The sequence below is a fragment of the Aythya fuligula genome, chromosome 3, assembly GCF_009819795.1.
Source record: "Aythya fuligula isolate bAytFul2 chromosome 3, bAytFul2.pri, whole genome shotgun sequence".
NCBI lineage: Eukaryota > Metazoa > Chordata > Aves > Anseriformes > Anatidae > Aythya > Aythya fuligula.
The window spans coordinates 11,650,952-11,671,114 of record NC_045561.1 but is presented as its reverse complement, the minus strand read 5'-3'; the positions used below and the strand labels follow the sequence as shown (position 1 = coordinate 11,671,114).

At 36.5% G+C, this 20,163-nt stretch overlaps 1 protein-coding gene across 5 annotated transcripts in view; it reads right to left on the bottom strand.

Annotated features, from left to right (window-relative positions):
* The window catches only part of GPCPD1 (glycerophosphocholine phosphodiesterase 1), a 42,675-nt gene that overhangs the window by 12,114 nt on the left and 10,398 nt on the right, over window positions 1-20,163 (bottom strand). For all 5 annotated transcript variants that reach the window (XM_032185573.1, XM_032185577.1, XM_032185575.1 and 2 more), the window contains exons 3-12: window positions 17,195-17,279; window positions 16,112-16,196; window positions 9,616-9,691; window positions 7,550-7,591; window positions 6,190-6,313; window positions 4,848-5,094; window positions 3,600-3,762; window positions 3,377-3,509; window positions 3,090-3,144; window positions 1,360-1,452 (exon numbers count right to left, since the gene is read on the bottom strand). In XM_032185573.1, coding sequence (XP_032041464.1) covers window positions 1,360-1,452; window positions 3,090-3,144; window positions 3,377-3,509; window positions 3,600-3,762; window positions 4,848-5,094; window positions 6,190-6,313; window positions 7,550-7,591; window positions 9,616-9,691; window positions 16,112-16,196; window positions 17,195-17,279 — 1,103 coding nt within the window. The remainder of the gene's footprint in view (window positions 1-1,359; window positions 1,453-3,089; window positions 3,145-3,376; window positions 3,510-3,599; window positions 3,763-4,847; window positions 5,095-6,189; window positions 6,314-7,549; window positions 7,592-9,615; window positions 9,692-16,111; window positions 16,197-17,194; window positions 17,280-20,163) is intronic.

The following is a 20,163-nucleotide window of genomic DNA, read 5'->3' as shown; positions in this document are numbered from 1 at the left end:
TTTTCACTTCCTTTCTTTCACTATGAAGGAATTCATACTCAACAAGACAACACTGATTTGCTGTGTAAGTACTTCCCTTTCCAGAACTGCTCAAACCTAAGCTTGCCTCTACACTGTGGTTGAGAACAAATATTCTGGGATCAAGGAAAATACACAACAGACCAAAAGAAAGAATAACTCTGTGTTTAAGTCACCAGCTCTTAGACCTATGTTTCTCTCATTATTAAAAAGTGTTATGTCACCATAAAAACATTCAGTTTTGATGCTTCATAAAACTTGGTTATTTAAAAGGTATTGTGCATGTCTGGTCAGAGCACCATTTAAGGAACAATTATCCATATGCAGGAATAACAGTACTGTTCACTGCTTATGTTATCCTACTCTCAATGCTTACAAAAATAGCAGAAAAAGAGTTTTGATTGAAAAAAGTAACTACTGCAACAACTGATAACTTGAGCGAGGAGAGGAACGAGACGCTTTCAAGTCCTGTTTTCCTGCTCCTAGCACATTTGTTCTAACTCCTTTCCTTCTGTCCCACTAAGCAAACCAAAGCAGTTCTTCAGCCCCACTTACTGTCCCCAGAAGGCACGAAGTACACTGTTTACCTCACAGGTAAAGGAAAGATCAAATGCAGGAGGAAAAGGGATTCAAGAAATAATGAGAAAAATTAATGGAAACCTAGCCATCTGTGGTTAATCCATTTTTTCACAATGTTTCTAAATCAAGGAGAAGATCAATTTTTCTTCCAATTTTCTGCTTTCCATCCACTGGCCACTAGTGGGATACAAGGTAGACTCTGGTTTAAGCTAATGTGCATTTATGAATACATAGCACTATACTTGTCCTAAATGGTTAAGCACCAGCAGGGGTGAGAAGTCATGTTGAAAATCACATCAACTCTCCCTCAAAAGCAACAAAACAAATCAAATCAGAACAAAACAAAAACAAGAACCCACAAACCAAAACCAACCCACAAACAAAAGAAAAAGAACCAGAAGGTCTTACTCCGAAAATCTAAGGGGTCGCAAGAGGTGCTACTGAATTCAGTGAAGTTGTGTGCATTTTTCTTTCAAACCATTAATAAACAAAAGCCAAATAACTGCATTTCACATTTAAAGAGATACAGATCATGCATCTGAAACACTGTTGCTACAACATCAAAAGGAGGAACTGAACTTCCCAGCCGTACTTTATGCATACAGTAACACTACGTATTTCCTTTCCTTGATTTCCCAGCATTATTTCTATGAGACCTTATTTCTATGAGTAAAAAAAAAAAAAAAAAAAAAATAGTTTCTGGATTGGTCACACCAAGATAAAAATACAGATAAAAAATACAGATATGATCATCATCCTTACCTTTTTCATTGCCATGCAACATGTGAGATCATGGTAGACAATAGGCACATGATCTTTAGAAAGGTGTACATCGAACTCCACATATGCTGCTCCCTACAGAAAACAAAAAACACATTGACAACCGAACAAAACAAAAATCCATTAACAGTTGATGCACAAGGGCTTGAGAACTCAGAAAACTCAGAGGACAAGTTTCCAAATATACACAGGTCCTGGACATCTACCAGAAGTTGTATGCAATACTGGTTGTTACTAGTCACATCTTACTCAAAAACTGATTAAAAATAGGGAAAACAAAAACAAAATCCAAAAGGACAGAGCAGCAGCATTATAACAACTTCAAGAGTAGAAATTTCTACATCCAGTGTTCTTCTATTATTTTCAGATGTATGTTATTTTCTGTTAAGCTTAAAATGGATGAAAGATTAAACAAGAGCTCTAAGTATAATCTTTATGGATTTGAAGGCCCAGAAAGAACGAGAAACACACAGAAACAGTTTTTGACTTATTTTGACTGTCTCCAAATCATTCCTTTCTTAGCAGAAATATTTTTGTAGCAGTGGCTTCCAGTCTTCTCATTCCACAAATAATTCAAAATACTTTTTCTGGTGATGTTATTATTTTACAGTAAATTTCTGCCTCAACATACTTTCTGCAGACTTTTTTTTAAAGTGGGTAGAAACCTGCTGTATCTACCAGGAAATTAAAAAGTCCTATTTAACAGATCATTTCATAACTGTAGTTTTCATTTGCTCTCTAGTCAGTGCATGGTCCAGACACTGTCTTCAAATTCTACTCCACCTCCAAGATGAAACTCTACGGGCATTACAGTGTTCAGAAATAAGAAGCCAATAAATATAAAGGGATGGCAGCAGCAGAGTATTAATAACTACAAAGGATGTCTGGTAAGATTCCACGCTAGTGGATTCTTCTGGTACTGTTATAGTACCAGGGAAGTCTCCGAAACCTACAAGTTAAGCAGCATGTGATCTCATAGCAGCATCTTAATATGACTGTAACCACAGCTGTTCAGTGAAAACAGGAGCTACACAAGGAATGTCTGAACGTGCTCCATAGGACTGACTCCAGCTACTCTGCCTCACTGCCTCTTCATCAAGGTTGATCTTATCACAGATCACTTCAATAACAAATTTTGGAAGGGATAAAATCAACAACATAGGTCACAGAATTTAAGCATCAGAGGAGTGTATCTCCAAATTCAGTATCCCTCCAGACTTTTAAGATCCTAGGAGTCAAAAATCTTCATTTTAACAACCACTGGAACAAAGGACGGTTTTATTCTAAGAACTTATTCTTAGAACTGAAGTCCCTTTTTTGCAAACCAGTTTGAGGTACTCTGCAGTCCCCGAGTGAGACCTTTGCTGCCCTAGAGTATGCTGGCTCTAGAAAAGCCAGACTTCAATCATCTGTTCAAAATTATTCAGTCTCTGCATGGCTGAAGTTAAAATTCTTTCTGTATTAGAATAACACCAGAATATGTTGGATGGAAAGGGTTTTTAAAGAAAATTAAAAATGAAAGTTTAAACTAAGCTATTTCTTCTTTTCCTATTTCTCAGGGAACTTCCACAGCTTCGTAATTTGAAGCTTTTTTCTTTTTTTATTAATCAACACACTTAACATATATTGTACTGAATCTTGAAAACTAAACATACAAGCCACACTAGTTTTAACCATACAAGTACTGTGTTCATGTAAATGTGTGTACGTACATGACTTGCAGCATTCCTCAGAGAAGCGATCGTGTTCTCTTGAACTTTAGCAAGTCTGAAATAACAGCAAAGGAAAAAGTTTTATTAACGGCACTATGAAGTTCATTGAAGCAACAGGAACATAAATTGGAAGTCTTTGTTCTGTGGAACACTCACGTTTAATATTGAAGAGAGTTAAAACAGTTATGTGTTGTAGCTTTTAATTTGAAACCAGCTGCTTCCTCAGTTGGTATCCATGAACCCAAACATTAAATAAAACCAACAGATGAAAAGACAAATGAACTTACTTAGCTGTTGTTGTAGAATTTCCTGCTCCCCTGTGTCCAACATCTAGAGTTGTTCTTGGTTTCCAGTATTTTGCATATGAGGCCTTCATATCACAAGTGTATCCCTGGATTGGCTTAATAATGATGTAGTCCACTACAAGGAAAGATACCAAATGCTTCACATGTCAACAGATAATGGATGACTTCCAGTGAAGTTATCTACGTCTGATTGCATCAACTGTACCTCGAACTTTTCCAATTGTCTTCCTTGGATTTCTGCCCATGATAGCAAGTGTAAGAATTCCAGCACTCTTTCCAAATTCTGCAATTGTGGATGACAGGAGGCAGGCAGAACCTACATGACCTGGGAGCTCATCATCTTGCAGTACTTTCTCACTTAAATCTTCCTAAAAACACAAAGAACCAAAACATCTACTGTTATATGTGGGTAAGAATACTAACCAACTCTGCTTTCTCCTGGAAGCCTTGGTCCTCAGCAAAACATACAGTCACTAATATAATGAAATCTCCCATGTGTTACAGAAAACACAAGTTTCAGACCAAAATTTTTCATGCAACTATGTTGCAAGTTACAAATAGGAATACGAAATAGTTGTTTGAAATCTAGAAAACCACGTACATTAATCTTTGAAAAAACTCTTAGATACGACAACCTTTTCAGACCAAAAATGCCATGCATGGAATATACTCTCTTCTAAAATACCCAAGTCACACTTCAAACAAAGTTCAACTTAAGTAATATGTAAGTTTAGAAGAGCTCTGTAGTCATTTGCAGAGAAGGAAGACAGCTACTAGCAAACAGAACAGGCACTTGGTCATTGTTAATTTCAGGAACTATGTAGCAACTTGACAATTGTGACTCAAAGTGATTTAAAGGCATTTTTTTGACCAAAGAGAATGCTTAAAACTTTCTTCTCCATAAACAGTATGAAAAGACCAAAGTTAGTTTTGTTAAAAGCTTTATCAATATTTAACTTTTCTTGAAATGCTTTGAGTGCAAAGTAGCAAATAAAGTAGCGAGAATCTGCACAGTTTTAATTTGTACTAATTACTACATAGATTTTTTCTTGTAACTTAAAATCAAGATGAAATAGTTGTATTTTAACCAGTCCCTATATGCACTGTTAAAATTCAGAGAGGATAAGCAGAACTCACCCCTGTTAAAGGATAAAAATCAAGCTAACCGAATTATACACAGTACTGCACACTAAGATTTGAGTCCAATTTGTACTAACTATTCTCAAGAAGGCAAGAACGTGAAACTTTGTGTCATACTGAGACAATTCAAAAACAAAAATCTGTACAATGGTGCATCAGCAAACAGACTCCTAAACCATTTACACAAGTAACATCCCAAAGATCAAGCTGATCACTTTGCAGGCTGATGCCATCAGTGGAATCCTCAAAGTAATCGACTCCTTCAACTCCAGAAGGCAGACTGGAGTTGCTTCGAAGTGGTAAAGCGACATACCTCGAAAAAATCAAAGATTAATTCCAAGTTATCAGGCTCCATGGTTTGTATAGTATATTCTATCCATCGATCTGGCTGCAAAGCGTAACCACAGTCTGGTTGAGAGTGTCGGCATTTATATTCATTGTTGGTTATTAAGGAGAACTCCACAGTGTTTGCCATTTTTTGAGGAACAGTAGGGGATGTTTTTTCTTGGCCCTCGTCATCATCCTCATCTTTCTCCAGGCCTTCTAGAGTCAACTTTACTCTACCCGATCAGAAATACAAAACAAATGGTTAACTTACAGGCGTGTCTTCAGAAACACTGGGGAATTAGAAAGCAGCTTGAGCAGACACCCATACAACACAAGAAGTCTTCTTGACACCACCAAGTACAGAGAGCTATGCATGCAGCAGGTCCTAACAAGAGTAGGATTTAGGAACCATTGCTGTCTAAATCCTATTTCAGTCATGTTTAAGTGCTCAATTACCTCTAGTATTGATTACTTCTAATATTGGAATGTGGGTAAATGGGAGAACTATAGTAATAGTCAGAGTATGAGTGCCAACACTACCTACAAAAGACACAAAGCCTTCACCATGCGGTAAAACTCTATATGCTGGGATAAAGCTTAGCAACCAGAGAGTTCCAAAAAAAAAAAAAAATCCACACAAGAAGGGGAAAAGGTGGGGAGGTTGGAAGAGAGAGTGAAGACAAGCTCCAGATCGCAGAAATTCAGACACAGAAGGAGAACAAACACCTGGGTCAATAAACAAAGAACAAAACCAAACACAACAACAGTACAACTCTCCTTCCCCAGCTTTCACATCCAAGCTAGTCCTTTGGAGAAGTTATGACAACGGAATAAAGAAAACTCCCTGAAGTATATCAGACCACTACCTAAGAATGCTACAGTTCTAGCCAAGAAGCAGGAAACAAACATCAAGACAAAGATGGAGTAAATATTTGTGAAGGATGCCTGTTCAACTTCTGCCAACACAATCACTTCATACATTTTTGATAGCCCGGAAGTCAACTAGCAGAATGCCAAGAGTTGAAAAGTATTAACTCAGCAGTGAGACCAGAATAGTTTTAACTATTTGAATTCCTTTGTTGAAACAGAAGACCTTTGATACTATTTCAATAATAAGATGAGGAAACTGATATACCACTGATCGAATATTAATCACTGCATTTTTACAAAGCACTTAAATACCTGGAAACTGGCCTAACAGCACAGCCCTACTAGTAACCATAATGCTAAAAGGCTAAATTTATTAAGAAAAAAAGAACCAAAAGGTACTGACAATTAACATGAGGTAAATTGCTACTAAAGATTACCAAAGATGAGCAGGCTCTTACCTAAACCTTGATGTTTTAAATTTCTTCTTTGTTATCACTACAGGGGGTTTCTCAGAATAATGCAGACGCAACCTGATTTCTGTTTGACAGGTCAGCCACCCAGCATCCACAGTTTCAATACCATCTGTCAAAGAATAAGCAACAAGAATTAGAAAGACAACTTAATAACTTGTTTCACTTTCTAAAAGAAGATCTAAACAGCTTAATGTAACTATAGTTCCTCTGACACCACCTTCTAGCCAATCCTCCTTTATCTACAGTTTTATTCAATAGTATTTCCAAGGCAAATGTTGAGAGCATCCTTTCACCTCTTTTTTCTGAGCTAGCCAGAACAAGCAACAGATGCTGCAGTTGCTCACTGGCTTTTAAGGTAAACAAATAGGAACACTGATCCTTCCCAACTTCATGTGGTCACTGTCTGAAGAAGAATACTAAGTATTCCAGTATTCATTTTTATTTATGGTATTAACAGCTAAGTAAATCTCTACAGGTACATGAAACCATCCCATATCCAGGGATCTCTCAATACATGGATGAACACTGACAAACTCTGCAGACTCATAAGCAACTTCAGACTGTTTCAGTTGAGATACAGATGTCAAATTAGCTCATAAGCAAGGGCAATGAAACAGTTTAAGCATGCAAGACAAAATACAGTAACAGATAAAATAGGGAAAAAGCAGAGAGGAAAACCCTCAACCATCAGGAGAAGGAAAGCCTACAAAGAAAGCATAAGCTGCCAGACTACATGCCAAAGTAGACTCTGCAGTTTCAAGTAATTGCTAGCAAAATGTATCCTTGGATGATAGGAGAAAAACTGAAAAACTTGAAGCCAAGATGTATGAAACATGACAAAGAGTTAACTCAGGTGCCAAGGGGTTGAACATTAAGGGAGAGGTGGGTTCTAACAGACAAAAGCAAGACACATCCATGCACAAGAACATGAGGTTTTGGCAGTTATGTGCTCATCTGATGAAGCACATTTTTGTACGTTTTGTCTAAGTGACATTCTTCTAGTCAGGAAGAGTTCTTTCTAAGGCTAGTTTTAAAGAGAAAGCTAACAGCCTATTCTGCCTTTCCAAAAATACATGCTTATAATTTAAAGTTTACAAATTCTGATCTTAAACACCAGTACGCTGATAATCTTTAAGCTCATCTTAGCTGTGTTTTATTAACGTTAGGAGTTACAGCCTGAGCGTGTTCACAAATGCTAGGTATAAAACCAACTGTACAAGCCGAAGAAGCAATCACAAGCAGAAAACTCATGTTTAAAACAAACTAAGCATTTCACAATATTTTTCAACTACAATGTTTCATCTTGTTAACACGTATACAGTAAAGATGAATTTATCTCACTTACTATGGATTCCAAAGTATCCATCGTCAATGGTCATTTCATTTTCTAGAATTGAAAGGAGGGGAAAAAAAGCATGAAAGATTCTTATTAGTATGCATACTAAAAGGAATCTTTGCCAAGTTAAATTCTACCTTTCCACTTCATTACCAAAACGTGTGTCTAATAAAAAGTAGGAAAAAGTGAAACAAACAAGCATGTTGATTGCAACCTACTATAAAGTTTTTTTCCAATTTTGTGCTTTTTCTACAGGAAAAACCTATCAACACCCGAAATGCCCTAAGATGCCTGTGTTACCTGAAGTAATCTGAACTCAGAAAAAGCAAGAAGGCTGTGTAGTTTTGCAGTTTGCTCATAACATCTCTGTCCTACTAGAATCTAAAATGCTTGTTAGTGTCCAAGACATTCAAGTTTCTTGCAAACGTACAAGAAAGCTGTTCTCCTGCACATTTAAAGCTTCTAAATCAAGCGAGTCTTTCGATTCTGTCCAGCCTGCTTATTCTGTCCATGTGAGAGAAACCCTATCCTAGGATGAAATACTCAAAATGTTCCACAATTCCTTTCATCCTTACCCTCTCCAAAGTTTTAGTAACTCAAATCTTTATGCGCTAAGCAATTCATCAACGTTAACAGAATTGCAGCAATCTGCACAAACTACAAGTTACTCAAAACAAACTTTAAGAAAATTTTGTCCTTACAGCCATGAACCCTATCCTTTTCTAGGAAGAATCATAGTCCTGCCCTCCATTTTTAAAAACCATTAGGCAACAATTCAGGATCATAATGACCAAGTGCTAACATCCTGGTTTTGCTGCATTTTCTTAAAAGACTGCTTATGAAGAAAGCCCCTATTTCATACGAACAGATCCTGGGTAAAGTTAGCTTCTGTGATAAAAGTTAACTTAAACTCCATGGTCCGTTAAAAAAAAAAAAAAATAATAAACGCATCTTTAACCACAGAATTCTGCAGAGGCTATTTTTGACATTAATCAGTTACTAAGGAGACAAAAAGCACTGAGTGGTACTCAAAAAAAAAAAAAAAAAAATCCTAACTGCATGAACGAAGTTATCTGAATTGAGAGAAATTCTTAACCCTAACAGAGGGTGGGCTGCTTCCCTAATTAGATCCTTAGGAATATAAAAACATCACTTTGTTACAGGAACACCAACACTTAACTGCACTAATTTAAATGAAGTTAACCCCCCAAAAACAGTGATCATGGCACTATTCACTATTTACAGCTTCTTTAATACAAGCTGCTTTCTAAAAGAAGTATTCTTTCAATGAATCAGAAGATATTCAATAGATGTATACTTTTAAGTGTGGAGAAAATAACATTTTTCATATCCTAGAAGAGACAAGTGCTTAAAACATGCCATCCTATAACAGCATATCTGAATTACAAGCTACATTCAAAGGTTATTTCAAACACTCTTAACAAAAAAAATAAAAAAGCAAAGAAACCCATATTTTCCCATCTCAGAAAAGCATTAGAAACTTGTACACAAGTCTGCATGCCACCCTTTCTTCCAGCAAAATAAATTTCTGCTAAATTGCCGGGTAAATTAGCTCATTCATGTCTCTTTTTACATGAAGCCATTCATTTAAAGAAGCCTAATTAAAAAGTTTTGCTTTAAAAATTTACTGGTGGAATGGTATTTAAACAAAAACAGTAGTGAATTCACACCCTCCCCCTCCCCACATTCTCTGGAAATGAAAATATGGATCCTTAGTCTCAAAGAATTAAATTACAAAAAACTATTACTTTAAAAGTTCATGAAAACAACCCACATGATCTTAAGGATGGCAGCAAAAAATTTTACACCCACTCAATTTTTAAGCCACTTACAGATATATATATATATATATATATATATATATATATATATATACACACTTTTTTTTTTTTTGAGAGTAAGGTCCATGTTGTGCAAAAAAAAATGTTTATACCTCCAACACAGTAATACATTTAAGTATTTTAAAGCTTTCATTATCAATCCCTCTAAACCAATGTGCAGCATATTAGCAATCTTATGCATATGCCTCAAACAGATGCAGTTGATGCCCATACCTAAAGGGGTAATTGATCGTGGTTGTAGATGAGTCTCCCACGTGTGAACTATGACTTCGCAGGGACCATCGATAGTCTGTAATTTAAAAGTTAAATGTCTGCAATAATTTCTTTTGTTATATCTGATTTTCTACCCATGAATCTGTTTGGGATGGTTGTGAACTAAACTTATAAATTTAAGAAAGAAAAAAAGAACAGGACAGAGAAAGAGAATGAAAGAGAAAGAAAGAAAGCAAGAAAGAAAGCAAACAGGTCAGGCTTGGTTCTTACCCCCTTACAACTTACTACCTGATGTGTCACACTACATATGACAAAACTTGAAAAAGTCCAACAGGATGGAGACATTAAATGGAACGACTAAATCTTTGCTGCTTATAGCTACTCCGCTGAACTAGCATAGTCTCCTTCGAATACAAAAAAGCATCTCTGAACTCATTACGTGCATTTTCTACTCCTGCAGCAATTTATAAAAAGAATTCACTTAAGCCACATCTCTGAAATTCTCAACAGCACCCAGCATCTATTCATGCAGTTAGGAGCTGCTGGGGTGGTTTCTCCCTCACAATTTGCTCAAATAATTCCAAGTCTATCTAATGCGGTTATTCTACTTGTGGCATAGAACAAGTTAGCTACCATCCAATTAAAGCAGAAATGGAATTTCACTGCCTCAGAAGGAAAAATACACTGGCACAATGCAATCAGCCAGCAGTGAATCTCCCTGCAGACTGTTCTGTTTGAAGCAGGATAGATTAGGTTGTTCCATCAAAAATTAGTTTTGTTGACAAACGTAGTCTAGACTCAGACAGATGAACAGAACAGTAGCTCTATCTCTTCTTTCAAAACAGTACCACTTGAAAATGCTTTCCAGGTTAGAACTTTCAGGCAACCAGTGCTTAACAACAGACAGAATATGCCTGAATCCCAGCTCAGTCACCTTCAGAGGTTGTCAGGTTTCCCTAACATGGTATGGAGTCATTAAAAATGCCATCAAATAGCTGAAGAATTTGTCCTTTTTGTGCTTTGGGCCTAAATGGCTCAATTTCAGAAAGACTAGCTACTACTGCCTACCTGAGTCATATTGACTTCAATGTCAACTTGTCCCAGTACTTCAGGTTCTTGTTTAAACAGATTTCAGATCAACATGCACACCCAGACATGATTCCAAGTCAGCAGATCCGGGTATCTGAATACTTTGTTGTCTTACAGCCCACTAAGTAAATTCTTTATCAACTGATGGTATTTCTTGACCATCAAACACATTTAACCTACTATGGTTTGGTTTTGTAAGAGCAAGTGCCAAAGGTTTGAGAAGTGCTCAGGAGGAAGGGTTGGCTTTTAGCTAAGATTCAGAGTGCAGACTGATTTTTCTAGTGATTTCAGAAGTGTCCATACTTAACAGTCATGTCAGGAAAAAACACAAATGTTTAAAGTTCTGCTTTAAAGATATAATACAGATAAATATACATAAAATAAGATGGTATTATTGTTTTTATTGATTCCTGTTACAGGGTAGTTTTAATCCTTTCCTCTGCTGTTGCCACAATACTTGTTCTTATGGACTTGTAGGAAAGCTCAGAAGTTTTTCCCCTCCCATTTTTCACAGCAGATCCATGCTTCTGTATAAAATTCCCATTTTCAAAGCTGAAATCTGTGTTTGCTAGCAGAGTGGCTACCGTTTTCTAACAGCACATAAGCCTGCAAGTTCTCCAACAGCAGGTCCCATAAACACATGCAGAACTTGCAGTTTGCAAAGCTGGGGAATCAAAGTCTGTCCTAGCATGCATTAGGCTGTTTCCTATAAAAAGGCAAACAAAAGCTTCTACTTGTAGAAACAATCAACATATCATATTAAAATATAATAACAGCTTATTTCTGAAAGGATAAATACACTACTGTAATTCCACATTTCACTTTTATGTTAAAAAAATTAAGAATCAAAATCTGAGTAATGTTATTCCAACAATAAGCACAACACACTGGATATAGTTAAAATTTCACCCCCTGGAAGAGATACAGTGAGCTGATTATGCATTTAATCCCAGAAACCCTCAATTTCCATACTAAAAACAAGGAGGTAAGCAAAACTACCTAGAAAAGAAGCGCAATGGATTAGCAAGTATGAGCAGACGTGACTGAGAGCTCTCTCACAATCCCTGGATTTTGTGCCTATATGAATTTAAATAACTGCAACTGTTTTCATTACACATTAGTCATTGTTCCAGTGATGTTAGAATACTGATGCAATTTCAGCAATATATACCAACATTAGTCCTGTCCAGACCAGCCTGTAGCAAATGATGATGTGTCATCAACATTTATTGCATGGTATTGTTCCCTAAAAAGCCAGCCTCTGCTAGGACAGCCTTTAGAGGACAAGTACCCAAGTGTCACACCAAGCATCCCTGTGGGCAGTACACAGAGATTATACGGAGTGGCACTGTATGTCATGAACTCCTCTCTACCAACACAGAGAATTTATTTTAAATCAGGTCCATAAAATTATAATCCTTGATCTTTGACTGACCATTTGATGCAATTTAAAAAAGCTATGAAAAGACTTAAAGGAATCTTCTAAAAAAAGTCTTCGCACACTGTCAGAGGCTGGGGACCCCCCAGTAAGTCATGAGACGTTTTGAAATGCAGGGTAAAAGGCCTACATAACATGAGGTGGCTTCCAGAAGTTCAAAGCAGTCTGATGAAGTGCTTGGGTGCTCAGTACAATTGAAAAGTTAAGGCACTTCTTTGGATGTTTAAATGACAGTTTAGGAGGCCAGTGCCAAGATTCCTGATCCAAGGCAACACAACAGAGTAGACATTAGGAAAAACAAGGTGAGCTTAAAAATCAAAACAAAACAAAATAAACAAAGACCACAACGACATTTAACCAATTGCACTTTACAGCTAACTTCTTGAAACTCTATTGCAGGAGTGGATATTGATGTGCCTCAAGAACAGGTCAGAGCTAAATGAATTAGACTTCACTGCCTGTGGTGGATTTCTGACAGAAACACCTCCAGATTTCAGTACCAAATAAGAGACAATAATTAAGCAAAAGACCAATGAAACAACAATAGCCGTAGACTCAGCGTCACTTAATTCACAAGGCAACAGCACCTCTAAGATACTTCAAGCAGCAGCTGAATACAGCCTGCTACCTCAGCGTACTCACAGCAGCAGTGCTCCTCTGTTATCAGCAGGTTAACCACCAGTTATCAGCCTGGCAACAGGTTTTCTAAGGCACTTTGCTACTAGAGAAATTACTGGGCCTAGACCTAAATTTCACCCTGATTATTATATTCCAAGCACTAGATGGATTTGACGTGTTTGTATTTCAGCAAAAATGCAAGTCTTATTTAAAATATCTATAGTAAAGCAGTATTCTTACACATGTGAGACGTTCACCAATACAATTTTTAAAATCCAACTACACACACACATAGCTACTGCACATTTCCTTGAAAGAAATAACCCTGAACTTCCATGCTTGCTTACTGTTGGAAAAACAAATATAGAACACAGCTAAACAGAATAAGGTATTGACCTTACTAACGTTTTCAAACATATCACACAAACAGTACATAAAACGTTCTCCTCAAACATATGCTACCCACAAGATTTAAATTTGAAGCCAGGTAAGCAGGTTGTTGGTGTTTTTCTCCCTCTTTCAATCAAACATAACCTATGTTTAGAATAAAAGATTGGAAGACCATCACAGTAAGGTAATTGGTACTGGACTTTGCTTAAGACAAAAACAAACCTGGAGCAAACCAGTTGAAATTACTGTCTTGTTTCATCAAATCCTTTATTTAGTTTTCTTTTGAAAGTCTTAGGATGACTCATATAATCATTAAAATGTTCATAATGTTAGAAACTCTTAATATTCGAGAATTCAAGACTTCTACAGATATTTTAGTAAGGTATTTTTTATGTATACGTTCATTTATTTGTACTCCTATTCCTAAATATGCTATACATTTCTATGTTAAGTATAAAATAATGCTCTATTTATGTAACCACAATCATGTTAACATCAAAATAGTTTACTGCCAACCAGCCAAACTTCCCATGACATTGTACTACCCTTCAAGCAAAATAGTAACAGAGATCAGATCAGGTGACAACTTTTTTTTTTCATGTGTGAAAAATACTCTTTATTTGTTGTTTCCAAAACGTGAATTGTTGTATTTATTTTCCCATCTAGTCTGTAGTAACATTTTGGATATGGAAACGATCATTTCTCTGTGTAAACATGCACCACCCCTACTTGGTCAACATGCACCCATGCTGATGTGATCATCTCAAGCTCCTTCAAAGATGCAGTTGTTTCAGAAAGGAAGGATATGATAACTTAAAACAGATCTATCTTCAACATTGCTTAATCAATTATGTCGTGTAAAATTGACATATGCAGACTTCAACACGTATTTAAGTCTACACATAGTTAAGTTATCCAACTACAGACCATGACATATAGAATTGCACTAACAAAATGTTAGCAGTGTTTGAAGGATCATATATTGCAAGCCTATCCAATTTAGAAGATAAATCACATGCAATTCAAACACATTTATTGAAATAAAAATATTGAGAGTTTAATTTAGAAGGATCTTATCCTTAACAGGGTTGTTAATGCTGAAGTCCTCCACGGACTCATTTGCATTCTAGGGTATATTACATGCCTGTTAGAATGAAGAGACCCTGCTTTTTCTTTGTTCTTCAAAAAAATTACAGAAAGGAAAACACTGAGGGCAAAGACCCCAACTACAAAATAATGTATTTTATGATAAAAGGTTCTGTGGTACTGGATACTTAACAGGTACAGGTTAGAGACTGCTAAGCAGATAACCATGTACCCTGGCAATTCACATACTTGGTTTTGTAGGGTGGTTTTTTTTTTTTAATTATTTTTTTTAAATATAGGAGCTCTTTATGCTGTTATTCCATAAAATTTATACTTACCTTGGCAGACTCTGCATCACACGGTACATAAAGCGTGCACGATACAGAGCACCTACTTAAAGAAACACACTCACCAATACATATTGTGAACTTATTCAACTGTTAAAACAGAAACTGTGTTGTCCGTGAGCACTTTTTCTGCAATCTGTTCTAAGTGTGGTTATCCTAAGGCGGTATTGCTTACATTTTAAGCCTATAGGCATTTGTGAGAAAGATGAGTCCGATCAATCTACTAGGCCATAAAATCTGACCTACTTTTGGCCTCAAAAAAAAAAAAAAAAAAAAAAAAAACCACCAGAAAACAAACCAAAAACTATTATTGGCCTTCCCTTCTTTTACCTCAAAGTAACAACGCAAGTATCAGTTTCAGATTAGACTGTTTCACTTGCCATAATAAAAAGCAGAACAGTTTCAAGTTCCATTTCAATTAGTATCCTTCACTGAGAATTTTCATGACACCTCCATTAACACTTCAGTGAAAGAAGGCTGAGTTCAACTGACAAAAGCTTCCAAGCTCTTCAATAATTTAAAATATTAATATATATATATATATAGACCAGCTTATTCCACAACTCCTCTGCATGTTTAGCTGTAGCCTTCATAATCCCTATTTCAAAGAAGAACTAAAGCCCAAGGTAAATAGCTACAGGATATTAATAGAGTAAGCAAGACAGCAAAGATAACTTTAAACGGATTACTTCTTACAGCTATTATGTGTTATCAAGAAAAACAGCTGAAGAGTAGCTGCTTAGTTTCCAAATTAGTCTTGACTTTTTTATTTTTCTGTGTGCAATCTCATCCCTAGTCTGAAAAAGAAAGAGCTTCCTCCCCCATCCTAGTATGACTTCTACAGACCAGTATACTGCCAAACATATTCAACTCTCATGCAACTTTTACATCAATACCTGCAAAAACAAACAAACAAAAAAAAAGCACATCTCTGCCTCTTCAGTCAGGTCATGCAAATAGGTGTATACAAACCTAGAGAAAACACCAGGCTGTCCCATTCCTTGTTTCATCTTCACTCGAAGAAATTAACATGTATTAATTATGCAGCACAAAGGCTAGATAATACTTCTCATATTTTACCCAAGTATCTTCAGCAGTTTTAAAACTGTAGTAGATTAGGCAAATTTAAATAAAGCTGTTCACATTAAGCGTTTTTCCTCCTACTACCTCTTGCATCCATGCTGAAGATCCTTGCCCTACTTAAGTCTTCATTTAAGTAAGTTATTGTAGCCCTATTATACTTAATAAAAAATTCTCCATACTGCTTAAGCTTTATAATAGTCTCAGGCATTTCAATACCCTTGGAATTCAATATCCAAAGCACTAACAAGGGTAAAAGACAAAAGACATTTTAACCAAAATAACTTAAGTTAACTGTATACGGTCACATATCTCCAGAAGTGAATTGTCATTTCCACAAGCATATGTTGCAATTAAGATTTCTCTCTAAAAACCTCAAGATTAACTCAGAAAATCCTTTTTATTTCAAATCACAGAAGATGAGCCAACTTAAAAAAGTTGTACGTACCTTAGGTTCTAAGAAGTACCCTTTAAAATACCGATATTTAACAGGAACACCTCTAACAAGCTCTACAGTAGCTTTCCATAATTCACTGTGGAAAGAGAACAATTTCAAGAATTTCATCTCAAGTTTTCTGAAGTTTTATCCAAAGTTCTAAATACTATTTTAGCTTAACAGCTCTACTGTCATCTCACTCACATCTCAATGTCATAACACGTTTTACAGGTTATTTCATATTATGATTTAGTATCAAACTGAATTGGTTTAGCCATTCTGCGTCAATGCTTCAGCCATTCCCTACCAATGTTGAAGTAGTGACTGAGCTGTTTGGAAAGACACAAGGGTAGCCAAGCATGCAAAAAAAGCACAATAAGTACTTCGAACGGAAACTGCACTTTCTAATCTACAGATCTGAAGAGCTCTCATCTTCCTTTAACTAGTAGGGAAAACATGATGAAATTCAGGGATTCATGCAAGATCAGCAAGCCACTGGCAGAACTACAGATACATCCTTTGAGCCCTATTTTCTGCATCATATAGATGAATAATGATAGGTAGGGCTCAAATTTAAAAGAATACTGTATCCCTCTGCCATGTCTAGACTGTTTTTGTATACACTCATCTTCATATAGATACAAAACACTTAAGACTTTTAACAGAAGTCTTGTTTTAAAATCATCTTCTCATCTCTTTATAGGCACTCTAAGAGCTTATACAGGTTAAGAGCTAAACACTATGAACATCTCCCATAACTTCCTGTATGCTCCATTACAGGAGTGAAAGTGATCCTTAGCAGCCTCTTATTTCAAGTGTCTACAACCGTACTTCTGAACTATTCCGCAACAATGGTAGAAACATCATTCATAACTTGAAAACATACTCAAATTGAACATTACCTTAGACGCATTCCTAAGCATCAAAGCGTTCAAGGGCAACACAAGAAATTCTGGAGAGTTTTACTAATAGCACATATAGCCTAATAATTTAGGAACTATGAGCCAGAACAAGTTTGTTGCCGCAGAACTGCAGTTACTTCTAAGGAAAAACAAACTAACAAAAAAAAAAAAACACCACAACAAAAAATCTTACCAATCATCGGTTTGGAGGACTACTGCAGCTTGTGGATTCCAGTTTCCCAAAGCACTGCAGCTCCCACATATTGCAAATACTTCTCCTAATAAAAAAAGAACAAACAGGAAAAAAAAGAGACTTAATTACTCAAGCCTATATGGAATTACTGAATGCAGTCTACATGGTCAAACCTTCAAATAATTTTAACACATACACAGTGTCACCCATCCAAACTCCCTCTTTTTGGTTGAAAAAGGTATTTTTCCCCACCTAAAATTAAAACAGTGTTGTGTTTTCCAAAGATCTCTCTGAGAGAGGCATTAGCAACAAGCCAAACCCCTAAAAGGGTTGGCTTCCAAATCCTCCTACAGTTATGTTGTTTGGAAACAAACAAACAAACAACTTGGAAACAGAAGGCAAATTTTTAATGTAAAATTCTTATTGTCAATATAAAACATTTTTTTCATACGTGTGTGTGTGTGTAAGTCCATACACAAGTACTAATGTACAAGTCAAAAAAAGTAATTTTCTAAGATTCACATAAATAACCTAGAAGCACAGGCAAAATAGGAGGCTGATAGCATAATTCCCACAAGAACATTCAGCTTTATTCGTGTGAGAAATAAAATCAACTTAGCTGCTACGCTTTCATTTTTTAACTGGAAGTGAAAATGTACGGTTGTCACACAAAAAGCATTGCGTACTGTCTACCATAATGCATGCACACAGTAAGAACAAAAAACAGTATCACAGAAATACTTAACTCTGGGAAACGCAAGAGTTGAAGTTAACACTGCAATTTATCCTTGCTTTTCAACATAAAACCAACATACAATTAAAACAACAACAATAAATACAATTGGAAAGGCAAAATTAGTATTTTGCTTTCCACAGTAATTCAACAATATTTTTAGAAGCAATAAAAAGAATCTATTACGGGAGGAGGAAGTATGAAGCTGTTATGCTTATTCATCATCTGCTTAACCTTTTAGTCTTTCCATGCAAAATAGAAGAACTACCACAGTGCTAGAGCCACTTCTCAAAAAAAATGTATTAACAAGAATATGTACTGAAATGAACTTCATTATCTAAATGGCATGTATAAACGTGACATTTCAAACAACAAAACCCTTACACCACAACAGGCATGAGAACATTCAGCTGAAGTTAAAGTAATCTCTTCAGGTTATTTTAAGGTTAGGGGTGGTGGTGCCTGATGAACAGAAACAGCAGGGATCAAATTGATAGCTGAAAAGTCTTGGAGAAACAAATATCAGTCTTGACAAAAGCATGACGCAAACATCTGATGGTGATTTCCTGTTTTCATACTGGGAAAGCAGTAGTAAAGTGCTGGGGGTACAATAATCTCAATCTTAAAATACAAAGTGCAAGATGTAGGTTACATAGACACTACCTTTTACTATGCTAAATATCACAGCTGGTACTTCAAAACTGAAATCTGAAGTAAGACCTTTGAGGATGTACTTATGCCTCTAGAAGAGAGTCCATCCTTTCCAGGTATACAGGTTCACCTAATAAAAGACACCACCATATTTTTTATAAAAGAGCACTGCAGACATGCAAATGTGAGGAATTAAGATTAATAGATTAATTCCTTCTTTTTAAACAGAAAAATAATAATAATTTAAAACCTAAACTATTTTTTCCCCCCAACTAAAAATCTTGTCTTCCAACTCATTAAAAAAATCCAGGCTTTTGCATGCTTGCTTTAAGTATACAAAAGCTGATTTTTTTTTTTGTGTGTGCAGTATGAATACATTTATTGTGCAAGTTACTGCACACAACTGCCAGTCAGGTGTTTTACTCTTTCCACCCCACTGGGGCACATGACTGTTTGTTTTTTGCAGAGGAAGGTGAAGGAGGAAGGGAAAACCACTTAAATACCACGCATCTGCTGACTGAAGATATTAAACAGGAGTGAGAATTTTTTTAATATTCCTTAGAAATGGCAGCATTTAGTTCATCTTTGTGTAAATGCTAGGCAATCCCTGAAGAGCAATCTAAAAAAAACCATCCACCACCACCAAACAAACAAAAGAGTGTGACCGTACGGTGAAGACTTATCACTCCGCAAGGTACAACACACAAGAGTCAACATTTGAACAGGATGCACAGTCACTCCTAAACTCGCTTCACATCACATGGTTGAATTGGGATTTGTGAAATGCTGTTTGCGGAAAAGCACAAGAAAAATGCATATAGGGGAACTGTCTTCCCCAAGGCAATTCTAAACTCAGTAGGCTTGTTTTTGTTTATTTTTCTCTTAGCTCTTCTTCAACCCCCTAACCATCTGTTGGTACAGCGCTGTGCCCTGATGAAGACCTACGCAAGTCACAGTCAGTAACCAGTGACAATTTTCCTTCCGCTAGGATGAGACAAAAACAAAGTGCTCCGTGTCATGAGTTTATGCCAGCGTGTAGGCTTCACTGCCAGTGTTAACTCCAGAAGTAGTCTGGCTAGAGGGAGCGAGTCAAACCATCATTCCTCTGCTGCCCTTCCACCCTGTAGCTGGAACCACTGACATCAACAGGAAATGCGAGTGATGAGGACACAACACCTGAGCATCCAAGGTGAGGACTCACTCCTGTCTCACCAACTCCTCGCCAAGGTGATCTGACAGACTCAGTGTGGTGTTTTAAATAATTGTTGCCATTCATAGAACTGCTAACAGTTCTCTAGAAAACCAAAGCTGCTTCTCTCCTTCTCTCCTTTCATGAGGCTGCATCTCAACACCCTCCTCCCTGGTCAAAACCAAGCACATCAACACTGTCATAACCAGAAGCAACCTCTTGTCACCTCTTAATGCTATCCAAATGGCATCTCCAAGCAATTCTTCGTAACCAGCCACTGGAGCAGGATCTACATCTTCCTGATGCTATTTGTTGTTGCAGATCTCATCAGTAAAAGGAAGTTACATACCCAAAGACAACTTGGCTAGTGACAGCACCATCACAACAGTGGAAACA